This window comes from Argopecten irradians, chromosome 13 (assembly GCF_041381155.1).
Source record: "Argopecten irradians isolate NY chromosome 13, Ai_NY, whole genome shotgun sequence".
Taxonomy (NCBI): Eukaryota; Metazoa; Mollusca; class Bivalvia; order Pectinida; family Pectinidae; genus Argopecten; species Argopecten irradians.
In genome coordinates this window covers 22,154,365-22,179,778 of record NC_091146.1, presented here as the reverse complement: position 1 = coordinate 22,179,778, position 25,414 = coordinate 22,154,365, and the positions used below count along the sequence as shown (strand labels likewise).

At 33.0% G+C, this 25,414-nt stretch overlaps 1 protein-coding gene across 2 annotated transcripts; it reads left to right on the top strand.

Annotated features, from left to right (window-relative positions):
* The first annotated feature begins 1,721 nt into the window (after positions 1–1,721).
* Positions 1,722–18,517, top strand: LOC138305967 (uncharacterized). 2 transcript variants are annotated; one of them, XM_069246276.1, is made up of 4 exons: positions 1,722–1,899; positions 13,729–14,140; positions 14,444–15,742; positions 16,176–18,517. In XM_069246276.1, exons 2-4 carry the CDS (start codon positions 13,732–13,734, stop codon positions 16,664–16,666), a joined length of 2,199 nt encoding a protein of 732 aa, XP_069102377.1. In that variant the 5' UTR covers positions 1,722–1,899; positions 13,729–13,731; the 3' UTR covers positions 16,667–18,517. The 2 variants fall into 2 exon arrangements, with proteins under 2 accessions (XP_069102377.1, XP_069102376.1); XM_069246275.1 differs by lacking the exon at positions 1,722–1,899 and adding an exon at positions 4,622–5,205.
* Positions 18,518–25,414: the final 6,897 nt, after the last annotated feature.

Genomic DNA, 25,414 nt, shown 5'->3' with positions numbered 1-25,414 from the left:
TTAACAAGACACACATGAATAGAAAATTATATGAATCTCATATAAAACGAACACCCATTTACGATTACATATATGCTAAACCTAATTAACGTGACGTCTACTACATCAACAAATACTATTCCTACAGCTACAGTTATAGGGAAAAGTAAATATACTCTGATGCATAGTATACCAACATACTGTATAGAGCTTTTATTTCGCAGTGGCAGTATTTCGCAGTTTCCTATGCGGAGCATATTAGCGGAAGTTAAACTGCGCGGTCGACTAGTTCCTATTAGTTCTTTGAGCTGTTGGTTTAGATACATCAATTACTTAGGAATTTTTCGCTTGTGCTTAGAATTATAATTCTTTGAAATTTGTGTAAGTATGTCAATGGATTATAACTATTTCCCTTTTGTTTAGAAATCGTTGATTTGTTCCGACTATCTCACTTGTGTTTAGAATTTGCTGACTAGTTCCTATTTTCCTTGAGCTATTGGTTTAGATACATCAATGGATTATGACTATCTCAATTGTGTTTAGAATTTGCTGATCAGTTCCTATTAATCTTTGAACTTTTGTTTAAGTACATCAATGGATTATGAATATTTCCCTAGTTTTTAGAATTCGCGATTTTCTGTAAAATATCGAATATAGCGAAAACAAACATTCCGCAAAACGTTACCTGCTATGCAACATTGTATGATTTGGTTAAATATTCATTAACTTTTTATGTTATAACTAGCTCCCGGGTGGTCGCAAGCGTGTGACGCTGAACTATATCTGTATTTACGATTTGAGCACAGACCGTCATCTCACCTCATTACCAGCATTTTTAAATGAAAGGAAATGATTGAACAGCAAAAAGACTCGTTGGAGATTTCCAGTCGGTTGATAACGAAAGTAAACCACAGAACAAGCAAAGCAACATTATGTCAATATTTGTATCGGCGATATGACAATGTACTATTTTTAGCATAGCCTAAGGTGTCATGTATTCTAAATATAGATGTTGCTATCCTGGTTTGAAATTGTGTTGAAAGATGATGTATGATTAAATATGGAGATTTCTCTCTTATTACCCTGGGTCTATATATATCACTGATGGAACAAGATATTTAAATCTAGTCAGCTGGAAACTACTTTTTCACACTTGTACACGTCTCCACAGACTAGTGAAAATTTTCAAACATCGAAATATGTCATGAAAAACAATCAAAGCAAATCAAGTTAATATACATGTGGCAGACATCAATAAACAATTTTCAAAGAGTTCGTTTATAGCAATATGGCATAATGTACACCCTCTTGGTCCCCGCACTTTGGTACGATCTTAAATTGTTATTTTAAAGTTTCTGCTTTACGGTGACTAAATGTTCTACCCACATAACAATGATTAAGTCTAAATATTATTTAGTATTTTTTAATGTTAAACTATAACAAAAACTTAATTAATCAATATTCAACATAAAAAGAAACCATCCGTTTGTCTGAATCAGAATTTAATAACATTATGATGATTACTTTAATCTATCATGAGGACAAAATTAACATCAACATGAATACCTCTTATTTTATGTGGTATACGATCTTTCTTACAACGAAATATTGGTAAAACGTTTTAATTCAATATTCCAAAGCAAGAAACAAAAGTGTAAGCGAGCACTTAGACTGGCGCGCAAATTAGGGGAAACCCACACAGCGCAAAACGAAAGTACGATTTCAGAGGATATAAATTAAAATTCTTGTAATATTACTGGACTGTGAACTTTCGTGGGCAATGATAGGTTAAACGGAAATACCTACCTAGATTTGAAAACAGAACATTTTATTATTTACAAAGTTGCAGCAAATTAGACTTATCTTCAAAATGATAGGATATACGGCAATATCTTTCTAAAGCAACTTTCGGATACGCAGGTACGTGGTAAAATCCTATATTTTTACATATTACAGCTGGTTTCAATTGAACAAATGTACATGTTGATGTAATACAACTGTTATTGTGTATACATGTTAACCATTATAGCCTATGTTTAAACAAAGACTATTCTTTATAATTGATATGGTATAGCTTTCAGTTTAAATTGATTGACATTTTCACAATAGTACGGTTTAAGCTAGTATTCTATCATGATCGATCTTTCTACTATTCATATTTATCTGCTTTGTATTTAGTGCAAATGTTCATGGCTATTTATCAAATCACCTAACCATCGTACTGAATGTGTAATAAATGTGTACCTGAATGATTACAAGTTCAATACAAATGAACAGACGGAATGATAAAATTTTAAGTATGAATCCATTATTCATTTACGATATTTTGACTGTTATTTTCACATTTATATAGTGATTAATCTCTTTGCATTGATTTCGTAAACCAAAGTCCAATATTGTGTATACCAAATATTGTATCGGTAGAAATAAACATTGTTATCCCTTTCTAATACATTTAATGTAATACATATAAAAAATCATAGTTATAAGGATATATATATAAGGTTAGATGCATCATAAACAGTAGGCCAATATATAATTGTTTTGCCGATTTAATTATTTTCAGCAACACATGAACAGTTTCGTACGAAAGGTATTCGTATGTGTTATTTTTCCCCTTTATATACCATGGATCTTTTTCTTTGAATTTTCCTTATCTCATTCCTTTATTCATGGATTTTTACCAAATTTGGCATACTTGTAGAAAATTATCTACACTTTCAGCTCATAATATTTGCATAATTTTTCAATTTGGAAGATATTTTTGTATTGTTTGTCATCGTGATATCACAATTAAGTCCATTTTATAGTGTGTTCGCAATTAAACATGACGTCAAAGACACTGAAAAAAGTACCTGTGAATAGAAATTATTTTACTGCATATATAGTGTAAAGACCCTTTAACAAATCAAAATACGTATCAGTTTATACAAATTACAGTTAAATATCTTTTCCTATTTAAAGTTAATTGCGGTCTAATAATTACCCGGAGTTTATATTAGGCAGCGGTTGTTTTTATTAAGTAACACTTATTTACATTTAGTAAGACAGCTATGCAGCACATGATAGATAGTATTTAGGACTTATATCGGAAAACCCACGCAAATAGTGATTTGAGATAATATAATAAGAGAATAGCTTATTAATTAACAAAGAGAACATCTTCCATTATGGTTGATATTAACATATTTTTATCATATTTATCTTAAATAAATATAAAATGAAGAAATTATATCAACATTGATGAATTAATTTATGAATATCACCAATCATGAATACAACCTGTTATATCTCTATCGATTAATCATAAACATGTAAATATTGATATTCGTCGGAGACAATATAAGTAATCCTATTCCGAAATATGCAGATATCTATCAACAATGTAAGCCCCGATACATTTTTTAATATTTTAATGGGTGTCTCGTTTTCCATTATTTTAGTATTATTACCACTGACCAGAACTAAGAAAGTTTGAACGTATGTAAGCACCGTTAAGACATATTGCAGACATATCTGAATGTAAAGATGAATCTGCATTATATGGAATCATATAATAAAATTTAAAAAAAAACCCGCAAAATATACAAACTGTACCCAACGCAGAAACATGTATAAAATTGATATGAAAGTGTTGTGAATGATAGATATTCATACGTATATCTTAAATAACGCGCAACATGTTGAAATATCTGTCAAATAATGTCGTTCATACACCAGTAAACAACAGAAAAATTATTTCTTATATATACATTTCGACAGGTTTTAATGGCGATGATTTTAATCGCAGTTAGATATTTGTAATTTATTTGATGCTAAACGCACGCCTGGAACAGCTATGGGCCTGATGGAATAACGTAACATCCTATCCAAATTTCAGTCGGAAACTGTGTTAACTTCCGGAACGCAACATAAAAGAGTTTTACAATAACGTCATCATTTCATCCGTTATCTATGAGATATTTCAAACATTTACATGTTGAAATAATATATTCATTTGATTTGGATCTTTGAGATTGAGTTATCTTACAACATTTGAAATAATGACTTAAAAGGTGTGTATTTGCCGGATCAGTGGCTCCATCTTACTCACCGGCAATGTAGTACGCTTGAAAATGACGTTGATTTACAAGCACCCCACGTAGTTTGCCTTTACCCAGTTGGCATTCATATCGGCTATAAATGCCAACTTAAAAAAACCTTTCAATGCTTACATTTATATATCATAACAATTCTATGATGAAATACCAAAAGGTTTGCATCCATACTAATCGCTGGCACGACGGTAATGACGTCATACTGGTGAAGGCCAACTGCGCTTGGTAAAGTTACATAAAATACGTAAAACTGGTTCTGGCCGAATGCATTTTGTCTTACAGAATTTTACCAAGACTCTCGTGAGATTGTTTTAAACAATGCTGGCCGAATGCATTTTGTCTTACAGAATTTTTTCCAAGACTCACATGAGATTATTTTTTTTAATTCCCATGTTTGCATTCAAAATGAATTCATGGTTTACTCTCGAATCCCGGTTGATGATACAGTATATGTTTAGTATAATTAATATATATTAATAATTCTATCGGATATATATTTAAACTAATTTATTTATTTTTCTCGAAAAAACAAATTATTGTCAATATTATTGGTTATATGAGTTGCTTTGGTGGGAAACATCCAATTGTACAAGATATAATAGAGCATTTCCCCGAACATTGAAAAGTCGCCTTCAAGATTCCAGAGGCAGCAATTCGACTGGTCAAAGGTTACCAAAATATGACTACTAATGGGATGTTATCAAACGTAGTGATAATAAGGATATTATTTTAATCACATTGAGTCCACTTCACCTTATTCCATATTCTGGTTAATACTCGATAAAAAGAACCGGTCTATTAATTAATATTTAATTATATTATGTACATGAGTACACATGATGACGTGGGTGGGGCGTAGTTACGTAGGCCTCATGTATATTTAATGAAGCGGTCGGGTTTCGAAGATTGTGAGTAATAAGTATTAATATTCCATCGATGACCACGTATGAACAATATTTAAATAAAAAACTGATCGGCGGAACATTCTACGAAACATATGTACATATTGCGATACATTAATTGCACAATGGGTTTCATATTCAAAGTGAAACTACGTGGGAATCCCACTTACAACCTGTACACTTCAGTGTATCTACACACAACGAGTTCCTATGTAAACATCTACACAGTGAGTATTTTGTTTTCAGAAACTTTATAATACGATTAAGCGTTTAAATAACTATAAGTATATATCACACAAAACTACGAAAATGTCATCAAGGCAAAGAAACCAGCTACATGTGTATCGTATTATACACCTATCGTGTGGATAATGCATTACTTAGAACTTCCATTTACTATTAACAATATGGCTGTTTCGAGATATCAAAAAGTCCTGGGTAAAGTACCATTTACCATCGATAAGTCCCATCTTCCGATGGTTTTGACGTCAGCTTTTGACGTGATTTTTGTGACGTTATCATCACCGGAAGGTGGACTAATTGACAGCATATTGTACTTTACCCACGTCGTTTAGGGATCCCCGTATTGGTTGAAAATAAATTAATTTTGTGGTTCACCGATTTCCTCTAAATGACATATTCATAGATCAATTGATGGTTTCCATGTTAATATTATTTTCTTTGTAATTTATATTGAGTATAACCGCTTGAGAGACGTACTGACGATGGTATGATAATGAAACAGTTATTTTGATTGCCGATATCAGTACAGTCTGCCGTTCCCCAGACTCTCGCCGCAGAGTGTGGTCCGGTTCGTGTTTGGATTAATGGTGAACAAACATGGAAGGTTACGCACGACAAGCATAATTCATCTTCTTTGTGCATAACAGCATCCTTGAGAATGATGATTTGTAATTTATTTAACTAAGAATATACCTTTATTGTTCAAGTGGACCAGACTCTCGTTCAACGGCGCGAGTAAGTACATACGTAGTGTACTCAGTAAGTACGTAGATCAAACGTGAAACTGACACTAGCAATAGCGATTTCAGCGGATATAAAAATAACTATAGGTAACGGATCTGGAAAACCCGAAAAATTCTGTCAAAGGCTATACATGTACAAGTATGAATGAACTTTCACATTTAAGCTGAAACGTATTTAACAAAATTTCCACGGACGTGGAGGTGTCGCCTGCACAGCATTACAAAATATAGTTATTTACAGTTAAAAATATTGCTAAAAATTAAGTATTCAGTCCCGTAACTCTTGCAAATATTGATGGATTTTGACCAGTATCGAACCCATCTAAAATCTCACTGATATAAAGCAATACACCAAATTTGGTTGAAATTGGACATAAATACTAAAGTTATCGACCGTAAACCATTGGTTTATCTGTTTTGACGATTTAAAAGTCACATAACTCTTGCAAATATTGATGGATTTTGACCATTATTGAACTCATGCGAAATCTCATTAATATAAAGCAATTCATAAAATTTTGAAATTTGTGAATAATATTTAAGTTATCGAGCGGAAACCATGGTTTATCTGTTTGACGATTTTAAAGTCCGTTGCAAATATTGCGGATTTTGATTATCAAACTCATCTGAGATCTCATTGATATACTATACTAAATTTGGTTGAAATCGGACAATAAATAATTAAGTTATCGCACGGAAACCGTTTCCCGGACGCAGACGCGACATACATGTAGTGATACCTAAAAAGTCGCCCTTGTGTTGCAGGCGACACAAACACGCGCCACCTCTGGCAAAAGAATATTGTCTCTCTATCAAAAACAGGAACAGACGAATAAGTATTTTTCCTCAGTTAAAAATGTTACTTAGTTTGAGCTTATCATTTTACTTCAAGATAGAAATATTAAAAATAATTAATTGTATCCCGACAAAATTCCGTTCCACTATTTCCTATATGGAATGCAGTACTGCTTGCGCATGCAAAAAGCAAAACAAATTATTTTATATTATATTTTGTGTTAATTAGACATATATATACACGATTATTCACCAATTACTGTTCAAATGATGAGTACCATTTATTGTCTATCGGCGGTGAATATTCTATAATATATCATTGTTATCTTTGAAAATAGTCAGAGGTGTAGAAACAGTTATATATTAACATCCATGATGATAAGCATAGATATTGGCTACTACAAAGACTAATAATTTGTGAAAGCATAAATATATATATCATAACTGACATCATATCAGAAGTCAATGTTTGTGTGATTAATTAACGTGCCTGGTTGGTGGAGGACTCCCATGTATGAAGTGCGTATTATTGGAAACCGCGGTATGTTCATGTTATATTATTTATCCACTAGTATTGCGTCTTCTTGTAATAGTGGAACTATTTACATATATATTCTTCTAATTTATAACATGAACTGAAAGTACGAAAATCCGGTAATCACCTTCCAAATTAGGTCATTACAAAACGAAACTAACTTCCCGCAATCAATTATTAACGCACATATGGAAAAACCTTTAAATCGTACACGATAATCGTTCACGCGAAAAGGCCGATTTGGTTGAATATAAATATATATATTTTTTTAAAATCAGACATTAAAATATAATTAAGGTACAAGTCCCTGCTTAAACTAGTGATATTTAATATGCCTATACATCTCTTATTAGGTGTACTAGTGTGTACGCATCTGGGCCTAACCTATGTATTACTGTCAACTCATAGATTGTTATGTTGCTTGTACATTTTGACAAAATACATCTATGCAAAAGATTGTATTTAGGTTAAACTAGTCCATATGGTAGATACATATTTCTGGCACCAAATATTCATTTCATTAAGTTTACTAGTGTCTATAGCTGGTAAGGTAAAGAAGGGTAACAATCTGCGAGTTAACAGTAATACCTCTGGTTAGGTCCAATGCATACACACCTTTTATCTTATTTATGTTCAAGTTCACTAGGGAAGTAGTAAATGTATATACAAGTACACCAAGGAGGTAAGATGTATGCATATAAAATATATTTAGGTTAACAGGTTTTAAAACCTTAAGGATTCAATCACGTTAATTTTGCATTATTTCGTATCATTAATTGATACATGTATATACAATATTAAAGTGAATAGTTGGGCAAAGAAAACCAGTCTAAATGCCTTCATTAGCCTTCCAAAAGTTCTCACATATTAATACGACGGTCAAGTTCTGCTTAGTTTCCCAGTTCTGACCATTAAGTAAAGAAAAGTTGAAAGCATTGAAAGCGAGGCTGCGTGGTGAAATGTAACCACGGACATTGTGAGCCGGGAGGACGTTTTAGAATTTCCATACTTTAAATTAATTTCTTCGTATGCAGACATATTTTGACGAGACATTTTATTTTTCCATTTCATAAGAAATTATACTGGATACATTCACACCATTTTTACCGACGATGTTTATAAATCGTACTTGTCTTAATTTCGTTTTTAAACATTGACTATTGGATATGTTGTTAATAGTTTATATATGTTTTAAACATTTTTGACACAAATGCCTGTCTATACAATCGCATCTATTTAGAATGCTGTGCATGCATATCTTTCCCATGGTATATCTTTAAAAAGAAAATTATAGACTGTACTTTAATTCTAATTTCACTTAATACATTTATCATCTGATATTGATTATGCATGGATATGTAAATATACATTATAGTACATGTATCTAAAGTATATATAAAGTGCGGATTAGAACCTGTCCGTTTCAACTATTTTACATGCGTGTCACGTTGCATAGAAGTTACGACAGAAATAGATCGTGGCTCTGGTCGGACGTTTGACATATACAGACTTTTATGTTGTCCGGCTGGACCCGTCTTATATTACCAGCTGTTATGGTAAATAGTGCCCCCTTGTACATATAGTATTTATCCACGTCGTGTACATATGTACATGTATCTATATTTACTTATGTAAGAAATGTAATCATGCGTCACAGTCACTAAACATCATATGGTCACATAAACTTCACTCAACTATTTACAATCTTTCTCAAATCTGTGACAGTATTGTAATATTAATGTATTTGATAAGTTAAATCATGTATGCTGATGTATCACCAATGATTTGAACAACTTTTAAAAAGTGTATCACAGTGTGGCTTAATAATATGTGCGACCTTTCCTTTTCTTTCTATTATTATTCTAAAAAAATAACTATATGCCAATCACTGTACACGTACCTGTCTTGGCGATGATCCTACTTGCCGATTAACGCAACATAGAGTATGTGCTATAGTGTATATTTTTCAAAAGATGCACTAATTTGTACCTTTTACGTATCGTTTATATTGCTATAATGGAAATTACGCGGATCCATTATTGCGCCAACATAGGTACGTCCACAGTATGTGTAATTACCTAAGTTACATGGCTATAATGATTATTATTGACTTTTTATATCAATTTATCTCTGTTCATATAAACGTTTTTGTCTGTGTGGTAATTTGTACCGTATATGTAAATATTGTTTGTACCCTATCACGTTTAAGATCTTCTGTTGCGTACAAGTTTATTTCTCTCTATGCCTTCCGAAATGCCACTTTTTATGGTAATATTCCATGTCTATATCTTTGATAATGGGTAATGACTATATGTCTCATAGAGTGGCAATAGGAACTTTTTACTCAAAAGCCTGTGGTAGACTAGTATTAAAATAGTCCTACCTTCTATTCTCCTACTATACATTTTTCTTATCTTTTGTAAAATACAGCATTTGACTAAGTTTGCCAACTTGTTGAAAACATTTTTGCATTCTCATTTAAACAAAATAAGTTTCATGTTGATTTTATTATTACTGTTATTGCAACATATGGAAATTGAATCAAATCCTGGTCCTGGGCTGGGTGAACTATCCATTTTCCATTTAAACATCAGAAGTATAAGGAATAAAATTGAATTTTTAAAAATATTGCAGGTGAATATGATATAATTTGTCTAACAGAGACACATCTTGATGTTTCTGTGCCTACAAGTGAATTGAGTATTGACTGTTTTCACTCCCCATTTAGACTTGATAGAAATTCTGCAGGGGTGGTATAATGGTATATATTAATGATGTACTTAAAGTCAATAGATTATCAGATTTAGAAAGTCCTGGATTTGAAATATTATGGTTTGAAGTGCTTCTTCATGAAGGTAGGAAAATCATTATTGGATCTGCCTATTTGTCTAATTATCATAATTCAAATCAATTTTGGGATACACTTCGTATCTCTTTAAACTATGCGAAAGATCTTACTAATAATGTTATACTGTTAGGGGATCTTAATGTAGATTTGCTAATGATTTCTCAAAATCATGTTTTTGCAGATATTATTGACACTTTTAATTTGATAAATGTAATATCAGAACCAACCCGAATAGGTGCTACAAGATCAAGTTTACTTTATCCCATTTTATTATCAGATTCCCTTAATTGAATAGACTCTTCTGTTATTGAAACTGACAAAGATTTTACTGATCATGAAGGTTGTGTTGCTTACATTGAAGTTCCTTTTAGAATTAAACCTGTTTACAAAAGACGAGTATGGTTATATAAAAGAGGAATTTTTGAACTATTTGATAATATAATTGGGGAATATGATTGGAATACTCTTTTTTCAAATTGCGAATCAGTTGATTCTGCTAGTGTACAATTCACCAAAGTCTTCCTTGATTTTGCTAATGTATGCATACCGAATAAAGAAGTCACTGTTAGGCCAAAAGATAAGCAATAGATGAATTCCGATTTGAGGAAAAATATGAGAGTTCTTGATAGATTGAGAAAAATTGCCATAAATTCCAAACATCCAAGGGATATATCTAATTTTAAATAACAGAGGAATAAAGTTATTAACATGAACAAATTTGCAAAGTCATCATTTTACGGCAATATAGGTGATCTTTTTGATTATTATTATTCAAGAGATCCGAAAAATTATTGGAAACTTGTAAAGAGACGTATTGGTGATTCAGGGTCAGAATCTATTCCCACTCTTTTAGACCTAACCTCTGGTCTTTTATCTGTGGATGATAAAGACAAGGCAATTCTATAAATGAATATTTCTGTAGTATTACTTATATTGATGATAACAACAGTGAAGTGTCTATGTTACAGTCGAAAACTAATAGTGTTTTGAATAATCTACTTGTTACTTCTAATGAAATTTGTGATGTTTTAATTAATTTAAAGCTTGGAAAAGCTTCAGGTGAAGATGGTATAAGTCACCATATGCTTAAATACACGGCTGATACAGTTTGTAAACCTCTTGAGGTTCTTTTTAATTTTTCTCTATCTACCTGAATAGTTCCAAATGAATGGAAAATGGCTAAAGTTATGCCTCTCTTTAAAAAAGGAGATAGACATTCTATATCAAACTATCGTCCCATTTCTCTTCTTTCTACTGTTGGGAAAGTGTTTGAAAGGGTAATATTTAAGCACTTGCATAATTATTTTTTTGAAAATAATTTATTTTACCAGTTTCAAGCCGGATTTATGCCTGGTCATTCAACGGTATACCAATTAATTGAAATATACATTAACATTTGTCTAAATATAGAAGAAAAGAAACATACTTGTATGATATTCTGTGACATTTCTAAAGGCTTTGACAGAGTCTGGCACAAAGGTCTTATAATTTTATTAAAATCATATGGTATTTCGGGTAACCTATTGTCTTGGATAGAAAATTACTTAAGTGAAAGACATCACAAAGTATTTATTAACAATTTTTCTTCTGATATTGGTATGATAGGAGCAGCTGTCCCTCAAGGCTCAATTCTCGGACCTCTTCTTTTCCTTATTTATATAAATGATTTAGCCGATGAACTTCAGACAGAACTTTTTATATAAATTAAATCGATTTATAAATCAGTTAAATATCAAAAAAATATATCTTGAGGAAAATCAAATATATGTTAAAGCTTGATGCTCTTTTAATAATTCATTTTATTTTACTGTTCTTGAATATGCATGTGAAGTTTGGAACAGATGCTCTCAGGCTGATTCAGATAAATTAGAGCGGGCTCAGCGTGAAGCAGCTAGAATTATTACCGGATTACCGTGTTATACTAGATATGAATCATTATATTTTGAAACAAATTTGGAACCTCTTTCGGACAAGAGCTAAATGAAGACTACAATTACGTTATAAGATAAACAGTAATATGACTCCAAGTTATCTATCAAACTTATTACCTCCTACAGTTGGCTACAATAATCCTTATACTTAAGAAACAGTGAAAGTTTCCAAATTACCGACTATCTACTACAACAAAATCTTTCTATCCCACTACTTTAAGAAGCTGGAACAACTTAGATGCCAATAGTAAATCCCTACGGTTTTTTCCCCTTTAAACTGGCTCTTTCCCAACCTATTTCTACTAGTCTACTATGTTATTTCAATTATGGAGATAGAAAATTTAATATATACAAAACTAAATTAAGACATCAGTGTAGTTTTCTAAATGATGACCTTTTCCGTGTAAATTTGGCACCGAATTCTATTTGTATAAATTGTGGCTACACTTGTGAAAATGCTAATCATTTTTTTTTTTTGAATATCAAAATTATGCTGCTGCCCGTACAGATATGCTCCAAGTTTTAAATGGTCTAAATATACAAGTCAATTTAAATTTATTACTTTACGGAAATGCAAACATGTCTTTGGAAGAAAATTGTCGTATATTTGAACTTGTGCAATCATTTATAAAGTCCAGCAGAAGATTTTGAACATTATATGTACATAATTTTATAAGATATAGTATATCTTGTTATTATGTACTCTGATTAATTCAACTATTATTTATACCTTTTGTATGAATGTCATCACCTGTTAATATTTCATGTTGATTGGAGAAGACTTCTTGAAATATTTACATTTCCGTTTTCACTTTCCTATATAACCTTACTAACCGGGCAATCGTTTATACTTGCGTAAACGCAGAGGGGCTGCTGCGCAAGAACACAAACCGAAACACTGACTTCCGCCCTTATGTGAATGCGCATCCGGTTAGGCGAAAATATATGCCATGACAAAGGTTCCATATCAACATCAGTTTGAATGCAATGGAAATCATTGTGGTAATATTAAAATTGAAAACATATGGAATAAATGGATTAAAAAACGATCAAGTTATTATGGAACTATATTTTACACATTTTCCCGCCAAATCGCAGCCAGCTGTTTCGCGATTCCATCAATTACTCAGCTGTTCCACCAATCGTATACGTTGAAAAACCGAATGTTTATTTCACCGGAACACTAAATTTAAATGAAATGGTCGGTCGAAATGTAAATATAAGGAATGTTTTAAATTTTTTGTTGTTTACCGGTGTGTAAACTGCATTTTTTGTACAGATATTTCAACATGACGCGCTGATGCGCGTCATTTAAAATATCTGTACAAAAAATGCAGGTTACACACCAGTAAACAAAAAAAAAAATCATTCCTTAAATAACTTGTGCCTAATCCATTTGTCCTTTTATGACAATAAAATATTTTTAAAATCAAAGTCAAAGTATTGGAGTGAGATTTCTTCGGTTCCACGAGTTAATGAGAGATTTCAGATTAATAAGTTTCTTGTCAAAATTCAATTTTACTATTTTATGCAAATCAACATCATATTCTATACCTAAAAGATTAAACTTTGTGCTTACCCATGAGAGATTGTATGCTGTTCTATATTTATCATTACTTTACTTTTTGCTACCTATTTTTACTTTTCTTTTTAAGGCCATGGCGACTGATTTGATCACCGGTGATAACCTGATAAGATTTGTCCACGATGGAGACATCAACCAACTAGACACTTTAGTAAGAAGTGGTGTTAACATTACCTATAGGAATAAAATGGGCATGTCAGTTCTACATATTGCGACAAAATATGGTGTGCGAGATATTTTACCTCATCTTTTGGAAAAATATCCACAGTGCGTTGAGAGCGGAAAGTTATTAGACAAAAAAGATGGTTTTAACGCCCTTCATCACTGGTGTGCCAACAACGGAAATATAGAAGTCTTCGAAATGCTTATAGATGCAGGATTTGATGTTGGGGACAAAACGGCAGATGGTCGAACTGTAAAAGATTTAGCAAAGAAAATAGTGGATACTGATTTGCAGAAACATATAGAAACTTGTTTGAACAGTAAGTATACAATCTTCTTGTTGGGTTTTTATCATTAAAACCGTTTTCATACAAAATACATATGTTTTGTATGTACCTGTATCAAGATATATTTATATTGAAACGTTGAATTGAAATAAACGTCATTGTAATATCACATTGATCGTTAGAAAGATTACGGAACAAAATTATCTAGAACTTTTATATTTTATTTTATACAATCGTGTTTTTATTAAAGAGACGAAAGAAACAATGTAAGAGAAATATGTTTATAACGAAGGAATATTGATAACCAACACAATAAATGGTGGAATTATTTTACAGATATCAATGACAAATCGCGGCCTTTGACGTCTCTACACTCCTGTGCAGTAGACGGAGATGCACTAAATTGTATTTCATTAATCGAAAATAACAGCCGTGCGGATGTCATGACCTTGGCAAGCACTCAATCAGATGAAATAAAAAGAAAAGTCAAAATTAAGGAGAACTTGCCAGCTTACGTAACGCCAATGGAATTAGCTTTCCACTGTGGAAATACCGCCGTACTGAAGATACTAACCAAGTACACGGATGATAGCGTTATTAAAAAATGCCTTGGAATGAGCTCAGGCAAGACAAAAGACGTTATATTGCGGGGTATCAAAGACAAGTTATGTGATATCTACAAGCTAGATTGTGATCATGTTGTGTTTGGAACTTTACAGGAACCTGTGAAAGACTACAAAAACACAAAGGTGTTTACTGTGTACAGTAAAACTAAGATGCATGGTGCAGAAACAAGGATAGCAGGTTATAGGGTTCTATTCCGTAATCCAACCATCTGTGAGAAGGATGGAGTAGATGAGGGACGTCTGGTAATGCATCATTGCCAAAAGAAAGGCTATTTTTTAACGGAAATGGATAGAACACAGATTGAGGCAGCTATTAGTCAGGAAGCTGACAACTTGTGGGACAGTCATTCCAACATCCGTGGTATCTTGTCTTCGCCAGTAAAATACAGTAAAAGAGAATTCCTTCTGGAACCTTGCATAGTGATTGTGTGCCTTTTCAAGTCGTTTATACCAGACGGCGAGTCAATGTTTCCGAGACGTTTACGAGTAGACAACAAGGACATTGCCGTTGACGTTCGCGAAGGCTACTTTTTACGCACAGGAATTGATAATCCATTGGGCAAACACATTCCATTGAAAATGGGTTGCAGTATAGGGACCAGTGACGGTTATTGGTTTGGAACTTTAGGTCCGCCTGTTGAATTTGATGGAAAACTTTGTTACCTCGTATGTGCTCATGTTCTTTTTTCTGACGACGAGTGCCGACGAAAGGCCGCAGCATGCAGTCACGCACAAACTTCCAATGGTCATCGAAACGGGCAAGCGCGAGTAGAGGAGAAATACCCTATAGAAGATACCGGAATCGGTCGCCAAGTCTTACAGCCAGGAAATAGTCCAGATGACAATTCGCCAGGAAATCGGCGAATGTTTGGAAAAGTAATAATGTGGGATTACGCGATTGACAGACCAGTTTCTATAGACATAGCTGTCGTGCAGGTGACCAGTTCAGATAGAATACCTCAGAGAGGCCAATTTACAGCCTATGATAAAAGTCAGTTCGCAAATATAGGTAAATGACTTTGATTTAAATGAAATTGTTATTAATTTTACACAAACTATTCATAAGTAAGGATTTTGTCACTGACAAAAAAAAAAAGGATTAATTGCAGCATAAAACATATAGTATTTTATCAAGCTGTTTACTTTATCTCTTCATTCTCGGGAATGACGATTTATATAACATTTCATTTTAGGTTCATTTAATATCAAAATCGAATTTAATTTAGCCTTTGTGATTTCTGTGAATTTTATTTTTATTTCATCGTCATCGATAATTGATTTTCTTTCAAGTTTAGGCCATACGTACTATTATTCTATAGCATCAGTTACGAGTTTTAGAGGACACAAACTACATCTTAGAGTTAAATAAACAAATGAATCATAAGCTTCTTATGTTGTTTAACTCATCTTAATAAAGAAAAAAAACATCAAATCTGCTGTAGGTTTTGGAGACCGCGAACCAACATACGATTCCGGACAGACAGGCCTGCCAACATGTGATTTCAAAGAAGCGAACCAAGACGTAGCAAGTGCATCAGCAGCGAAAGGTGGTTCAGAAGGCGCTAAAGGCACAGACCATACTGCAGGTAACGATATACTTCTGTTTGGAAGTAGTTCGGGACCAACAAGTGGTCGATATAGAGCGACGCCAAGCGTGCAGTTGACCACAAAACCGTGTGGACGAACCAAAGCCAATGAGAGGTACAAAGGAATATATTACATACACCATAGCCAATGTGGAGAAATGGAATGCAAACTTCCTCCATTGGCCAAGGTTGGGGACTCTGGAGCAGGAGTGTTCCAGCGACTGGACGACAACACTCTAGTCTGTATAGGGGTGTTAGTAGCCGTTGATAATACCGATTCAGCACTGGTCATTCCCATCCAACCCATTCTAGGCCATTTTGGCTTAACAATGGCAAAATTTCAATGATCTCTGTAAGATAATTTTTTAATAATAATAAAATGTCATTACTGTTGGACATTCAGGCTTACCGCGGCCTCTAAACAATATACATGTACCATGTCCTATTGTTTTGATATTTTTCTGATAATGTGTTCAGTAAAATGACAAGAACACCTATTTGAGTGCCTCTTTTCACGGCTATTTTTATCGTAAATATTATAATATTTATAACGGTAAATTGATTAAAAGCTTATAGCTCTGAAGTGTTATATACTAAGGATTATTTACAATCCTAAAAATCTAAATTTGCAACATTTAGAAAAAACAGAGAAAATCGTCATTATTTTCACGATAATGTGTCGCCGGCTAGAAGTGATAGCTATGATAAAAACATTTCATTTTTATGTTAAAGATGCTCCACCGCCGACATAGCATAAATGATATTCATCATTTGAACAATAATTGGTGTTTAATCGTATATATATATGTTGAATTAATACAAAAAATAATATAAAATAATTTATTTTGCCTTTGGTGCAAATGCAATCAGTACATCATTCCATATAGGATATAGTGCCACGGATTTTTTTCAGGATGCAATTAATTATTTTTGATATTTTTTACTTGAAGTAAAATTAGAAACTCAAACTTTTCAACGATGGTAATGGTGTGAAATAAGTAACCTTTGTAACTGAAGAAAAATACTAAATCGTCTGCTGCTGTTTTTGATGGTGAAAAAATACCATTTGTCAGCGTTGGAGCATCTTTAATAATATCATATATATAGCCATTATACTTGCCAAAATTTATTTGTTAAATATATTTCTCGTTGTCGCTCTAGTCACCACGCAAGAATTTTGTTCCTACACGCCACCTCATCAAATATCAAGCAATCTGATTTAAATACAAATCCTTATGTCGACAACTTCCAATTACAGATCACTTTCAAATTGACCAATCAAATTACTGTCTCATATGCTTGAAAATTTGTTGAAAAGTTGTCGAAATCATCTTCGTGAATGTAGTCATTTTGCCCAAAGCCCACAACATATTTACGTGTGTATTATGCTTCTTGTGTTGAAATTGATGATAGCGTCGCGCGGAAAAAAAATCCATTTGAACTGAAGTATATGAAGTGTCCAGTTAGTCAGAACATGATCCACACTGTAATATTATCAAACTCGCTATGAAACGAAGCGATAATATATGACTTTGATAATGAACATTTTGTTCATGCCGCACTAGCGCTACCTGTGCCGTCATATCAGCGCCCAGGCTGATATCAAGCTATGTCGTCATACATATGTAATGTGGTATCAGGCCGGTCCGATATGAGTTATCAGTCTTGGTTGATATCACTACATCCGGGTTGTTTATTTAGGATTTAAGTATTGGCGCTTCGATTCGGTTTCCGGTGGAGATGATAAGTGTGACAGTAGATACAACTTTCAAGTTCAAAATAACTCATTCATGTTTAAACTATTTGAGAAATTAGAAATAGTCTGTTGGTGATGATTTAACTGAACACTTTTATTTTAAAGGTAGGTTAAGGTCATACGAGTTTTGTCTCATCGCCGAGATCGAAACATCACCATTCATATTTATAATTCAAAAAGGAACTATTTTGAGTACAAATGAAAAAAAATGACATACGTCTGTAAGTAAAAAGAGACACAAGAACAAATTGAACAGGTCAATTATTTCTAAAATTGTTTTAAAACTGCCCATTCTTGAATTAACCCGCTAATAATAATATTTTCTAATAATTTCTTATTATCAATTTTGATAAGACATAGCTAGCCTTCACTAGGATCTTATTTAGTGTGCTCAAATATATATTAAAATCGTTTATTTATCAGGCAATTCTGTATTTGTTACTGTAATTAGATATATAATGAAGACGCTCTCCACTAATGCCTTTAAATGCCAGTAAAATCTCAGTATGACATTTATTTTATGAAGATAGAATAGTGTTTAAGTATCAACTTAAGGTTATTACATTATAAGAAGTAATCACTTTTAGAATGTGTGGTTAAAATGGTTATGATATGTACAATTTGATATCGAACAATTTTTACAGTCCTTGACCTGATATCCACTCTGGTGCTGATATGGCGAGTCACGGGAATTATAAAAGATGTGCGAATGTCCAAATGGTACATATAAAATATAGTTATTTTATACAAGAGTAATAACAAATATTTAGGTTCAAGAACATTTGTTTATTTCTTTTCTTTACCGTTAGAAAGTATGAATGACATTCCTAAGTTCAATCATGTGTAACAAATATTCACCATAATATGAAATTAGTCTTTTTTCATTTTTATTTTTTATTATATATATATATATTTTTTGGTTGTTATTTTACATTTTTCTCGAACGAGGAGTTTTTCCTGCATCTGTCCTTATGAAATTGTTTGATACTTAATACTATATAATTCTATTGTCATTGTGATGTTACATTATTACAAGGTGGTTCGTGAAACATATCCTTTGGACTGTGATAGAAACCACTAAACATTGTGAAATGATACGGACGATTTGTTTGGTGTAACATCTTATTAAGTTATTAACATTCATGATGATTTAAGGACGTCCACCCAGTCCAATGTTTTACATGTTTTGGGAGGCTGCGGTATATTGATATTGGTGCTGTGTCTCATTGTAATGCTCGAATTCTTGCCCCTTTGATAGTACTATATTACTGAAGAATACCGAGAAAGACATAAATCATTGAACGCAATACAACTATGTATAAATCATAAATAACGTCATTCTTAAGTAATAAACATCACAGCAGATGTGAATTTTAAGGTTTGTTGAAAAACATAGTTAGTTATTGTTAAATTCTTTATTGAGCAGTCCGATTGACAGTGTGTGGTCTATTTACAACATATGTATATGCACCCCCGAAAAGCCTCAATTTGTACTTTTGATATTCTTTTTTTTTAAAGGATGTTCCAACCTCCGTGTCATATATTAATTCCGGATTCAAATAAGTTTATAGCTTAATATTATAGAACAATTAAAATATGAGTGTTATTGAAGAATTATTGAATGCGTAGTCGAATGGAGCTTTAGATATCCCGGAACATAGTTCAGTTAAAACACGGCTTTAAATAAACAAACAAAAATATACCGAGTGTTTGTTATCTTTGTACGGTCATGTTTTATCTGATTGTCCGTGTGAAAATGACACAACGGCGTTGTATGCTAGACACCACCTTGCAATACTATTTAATTACTATTAAGAAGCATGTTTGAATTAGCTCCCCTTATTTTGTGACATAATGACATACATTTCACACACTTTTTATATTTTATTAGAGTTACCCCCCCGTTTTATGGAAATCATTGATCAATAATTCATTATAGTCATTTTATCGTTGTCGACGGAAGAATGCTACATGGATATCAGACTGAAATAGTCCTTATTTTCATTCTGTTTCATGCAATGAAGGAGGTGAAATCGTCATATTAGGAATTCAGTAACCGTCATATTCCCGTTACTTCAAATGCGTGTTCTCTATCTTGCAATGTTAACCAAACATACATTTTCCCACAGCGTGAGTGGTAACCAAGCCTTAGTATTTGACATTTTGTGACAAAACGATAATAGATAGGGAAAAAAGATGTAAAACAAAATTAGAAATGATCTTGTTGATTTAGCGTAGCTATTATTACTGTCTATATATGCTAAGACTTGTTATGCATATGATTCTTCCTATGAAATCAAAGTGATTGTATTTCCGATAAAACATTTCTAAAAAGGAAGCTTTGTGCAAATATTTTGCATTCGACACGGCAGCCTATCATTCAAATATACGATATGCAATGACGTTTGGTTCGAGTATATAAGGGGGTGGGGGGGGGGGGGGGGAGATACCAAAGGAGACGAAAATTTTTTCTGATATGTAATCTTTCAATCTGATAAAAGTACATTTTCACTCCGCTTCATAGAGGATCTGACAACATCCAGTTCGGGTCACGTTCTGGTGAGCTATTAGATTCGCCAATCAAATTGCTACTTCCACAGCAAAAAAAGTTTGCAAGAGCTTTCAGAATCATTTCGTGTAGGAAGTCATCTCGCTCTACATGCGCACGGAAGAACCATGCCGTTTACTTCCCGCCAAATAATCATTAAACTATTGTAATCAAGTTCAAGCCCGTTTCAGAATCATTTAACCTACCAATTTCAATAATAAGATCCTCTTCCGCCAAAACGAGTTACAGATGCTTATACCACACATAAACACGTAAAGTTTTTTGACACAACGGCGACGTCACATACTGTACCCTTTCCTACAGCAGTCTTAATGTTAATGCAAACCGCAATCACAACATAGGATGACGTCACTCTATTAAAATTGACGTTGACAAATTATAACGTGACACTGAGAAATAGGTAGTTCGGTCAAAGTTCAACGTGTCAGCCAATCAGAATGTGTAAAGAGTTTATACCACGTGTGGTATAAACGAATTGTTCATTAACAGCTGCATCGTTTAGTTTATTTGATACCTTGATAGTTAAATATTACCGCCTATTGTGGTAGAAATTGATTTAATAACTCGATATATAACTTGTAATCACATTCCTTTTGATATCACCTAAATTAGGTCGGTCTTAAATTAATATATAAACTGAAATGCCCGGATACTGGACGTGATGATAGAGGGTGTGGCTGTCCCGTCCGTGTGGGTGGTGTGACGTTGTATGATTTCAGGAAGTCGTTTTCCAGTAAAGGAAAACGTCTCGTTTTAAGCGTTGTCTTAACGGGAACAATTGGCCGTTATAGACTTTAGAAAAAAAATATAGAATCTTTATTTCTTATCAGAGGGAAATAATACAATGAGTTGCCCTAAGATATGAAAAGATCCATTCGATATATCCATTTTAATATAAGACATAAAAAATTGTGTAAATGTAAATATGAACAGATAGACACATAATGATACCTCTCAGCTACACTTAGAGTCCAGACAATATACAATAAATCTTATTTACTACACACACGAGCAAAAAAAAAAACCCAAAAAAACTCGAATCCTGTGTAGCTATATAGCACGCTATTTCTATATAGCAGAAAATAAAATCCCATATTTAGTATATAGATATGTAATCATATGATTATGAAAGTTTTCTTGTACTTTTCTGGACTTGATGGTAGTCTTAAATGACACTAGTTTCCAATGATCGCACAAGGTGATATGGGCATATTGGATAAACAGCATCTCCGCCGCTGAAAAGACCGTGTGATAAACGACATCTCATGAGGAATTATTAATTATTACCACGAGTAACTTAATCGGCAATGATTGAAAATGAAGCTTGATTGGATCTTGGTAAAAAACATTTCTTTTCGATTAAGGAAGAATATTTCCACCTGATTGTTGTCAGAAGGTGTGAAATTAAATCTTAGTGTAGTGGGTAATAAATAAAGTTTTCTCCAGTATCTTACAACATCATGTTACATGATGTGCTAAGAGACTAAAAATGTTCTTTAACCGGCTTATTATTCTCTGATTTCGCCCATCTCCCGTTGTATGCTTCAGTGAGCATGCAGATAATTGAGACGACCACTTGGGCAATAGACGCAGCACAATACACATATACGCGATATACATGTAGCGTCTTGGAATTACAACATGTGTGCTGATTTGACTTATGTATTTCGTAATTTGATATAGCATAATGGTGGGGCCTATTTAAACTTAAAATATTTGATGATTTAGAAATGTTAAAAGAAAATAAAAGCGATAGTAGAACAATACTTAAGGATTAATTTGAACAGATTTTTTATGTTATGGAGATATAACACAAAAATCTGAGTGTACTCTAAATAAACCGCGAAGCGGTTTATGAGGAGAGTACACTCAGATTTTTGTGTTATATCTCCATAACATAAAAAATCTATTCAAATTAATCCTTATAATTCAGTTTACTAAAGATAATCTCTTCAATATTCAAAATTCATTTTGGGACTCTTTTGTCTATGAAATCATTACGCCGTCATCTCAACCAATCAGAAGCAACGTTACAAACGGCGACGCCATTTTTTCCTTTATGGGCTGATAAAGTAAATTTTTAACCCAATGAAAATGCTCGTAACAAGCAAAATTGAATTATATTAACATATCTTAGCTGTATTTCCGGCTCGGTAAAAAAAATATGTAAAAAAAACCCATTAAGGTAGGTATTGCTTATTACGTTATGTTTTTGAACGTTGCATCAGATTACATTTTGCAGGAAAAATAATCAAAATAATCACTCACAAATTGATGCCATTGCAATGGATACCTTCCCACAAGGGCAGATAGCTCTGTAATATGCAAAGACGGCATATTTAATGTATCGATTTCATCTTGCCCTATGTCCAGACGCCTGTTGTCTGTAGTATGGTCAGTGATAGATACACCTGCGGCCACTACAAATTCGGCTTCTTTCAAATTGCTATGGCTGACCATTGGTAGGCGGGCACGTAGAATTGGCGTTGTCATATTCGTTTATGTTGATATCGTACAAGCCACAAAACCAATTATTTAATTCTAATGATATCTCAGGTTGATACAGCTGACTGTTGAATATTTATTATGAAATTACCACAGTTACGCCAAGGAAGTCATTGCTTATGAAATTCAAAATAACCTTAAGTTTGCGGAATGCAACAAATCAACAAATATTGTTTCAAGAAGATAAACAAATAAAACAAGCAAAACATTGTATTAAAATATTTAAAACAGAGAATACAGCAAGTTTAAGCAAAAACAATATTATCAACTGTTGATAGTCCATTTGCTAATAAAGAGGAATGCGGTGACATCGTTTAATGTTTTATCAATCATGATTACGTAGTTTATTACCGCACATGTTATACAAATAACTATTTTTATGTTGTAATTTAAAATGGCATGAACAACTATAGAGTTACGATATCAAAATCGTATGGAAGCCTGCAGCATCAGTGTGAATCAGCCGGAAGTCAATATTAATACCGGAAGTAGCTGTGATGTTGACATTCATACTGAAACGAACTGTTTCCTCGTCTCTAACTTGAGGGTTTCTCACTCAAGTCTAAAATACTGGGTTGTGATCACAGATCATCTGATTAGCCAATTATTGGAAAGAATAACTCAACGCCTCAATACAAGTTCATACATATAATTCTGGTTCTGCAGATACAGAGTCACAATGTGTAATCACACTCTCTATCACTCTAATTACTGTACAATTAGAGATTATGCCAGAATATAGAAGTTATAAATGGTAGCGAGTACAAATGTACAATTATCTAAGTTGATAGTTAAACTCCCTGTTATAATATATGACTTGTCTTTTTATAAAGAAACAACAAAGTGATAACTTAGATGCAATAGCAGCAATCGCGACAACAGAATAAAGATAATAGTAACTCTGTATATTTAGTTAGTAGTTAATAGAAATTGCATCAATTTCTCTATTACAAGATTTAACCCAAATATCTTGTAATAATTCCTATTGAACAATAGACAATTTGTATTATAAGTTATGCCAACTTTCCTATAATCTATATGAGGGAGATAACTCCTGTAGGCCTATCTACTAATGTGTCATGATGAGAACCAAAATGGCGCAAGAATACGTATCCAGATGCCGGGAGGAGACGTTAAAAATCACAGTAATCGCTCCGCCTTATATACCCCTCGGGCGTCCACATTTCCTTATATGGAAAAAAGTGGAGGCAATGTGGAGGCAAAGTGGAGGCCCTCCAGATTGTTTACAACAATAACAGTCGTACAATGCCGACGTCACAATATAGTGCCAAAAATGAAAGCACAAAGAAAATGTTATACATAGCGTAAACCAACTGTTTATCGACTGAAAAATGTTCTGCAATTACACTGATTCCGTTTCCGAGCCGTATTTAAAAATGTACACAAAAACCAGCCGGAACGTCAGCGTCAACAGTTTCACCGTGAAAGCAGTACAACTGCTAGGACCGAATATGTCTTGAAATCGACCGTTGTACGCCACAAGTACGTATTAAACACATACATTTTGATGAATAGTATTGTTATTGTCTTAACGATCACTGAATTAAATCATAAGATTGATCATGGAGCTTACATAGACAAAATACCTAATTCAAATTCTGACCGCCTGCTTAGTCACGATCCAATATGGCCGGCTATCGTAGCCAGTGACACACTACTTGCCAACAAACTATTTCACATGCATTCTATTATCACATACATTTACCATCTGATAGCATGGTCATTTAGATAAAAACATTTCCATTGCCATTTACTGCTAATTATTTACAATTCAACAGTTAGTACACGTTTATTACATGTAAACACACCAGGGGTACAGTTCAGTAACATAAACACACAACAGCTGATCGTCAGTCAGCTGATCTCAAATGAACATTCGTTACAATACTTTACTAGTATCTATACCTGTTCGAATCCATGTGCCCGCTGCTAGATTCTGAAAAATCAAATGTTTATTTTTTATTTACGCAGATATGTTCAAATAGAAAAGGATGTTATTTATGCTAACTTACAAAGTATAATATCATGTTAGTTTTCTTAGTATGTTACGAATTTCAATAACATAATAATTAAACTGAAATCATGGCTGTTGTGCCTTAATCATTTGAAATATATTCTGATATCATTAATCATTAGTAGTATTTTGGTTTATCTCTTGACCTTTTTTAAATCCAATATAGCATCATACCAGAATCGTGTGATTCTAAGAGTCTTTCGAGAAAAATAGTTCTTTATTTTACTGTT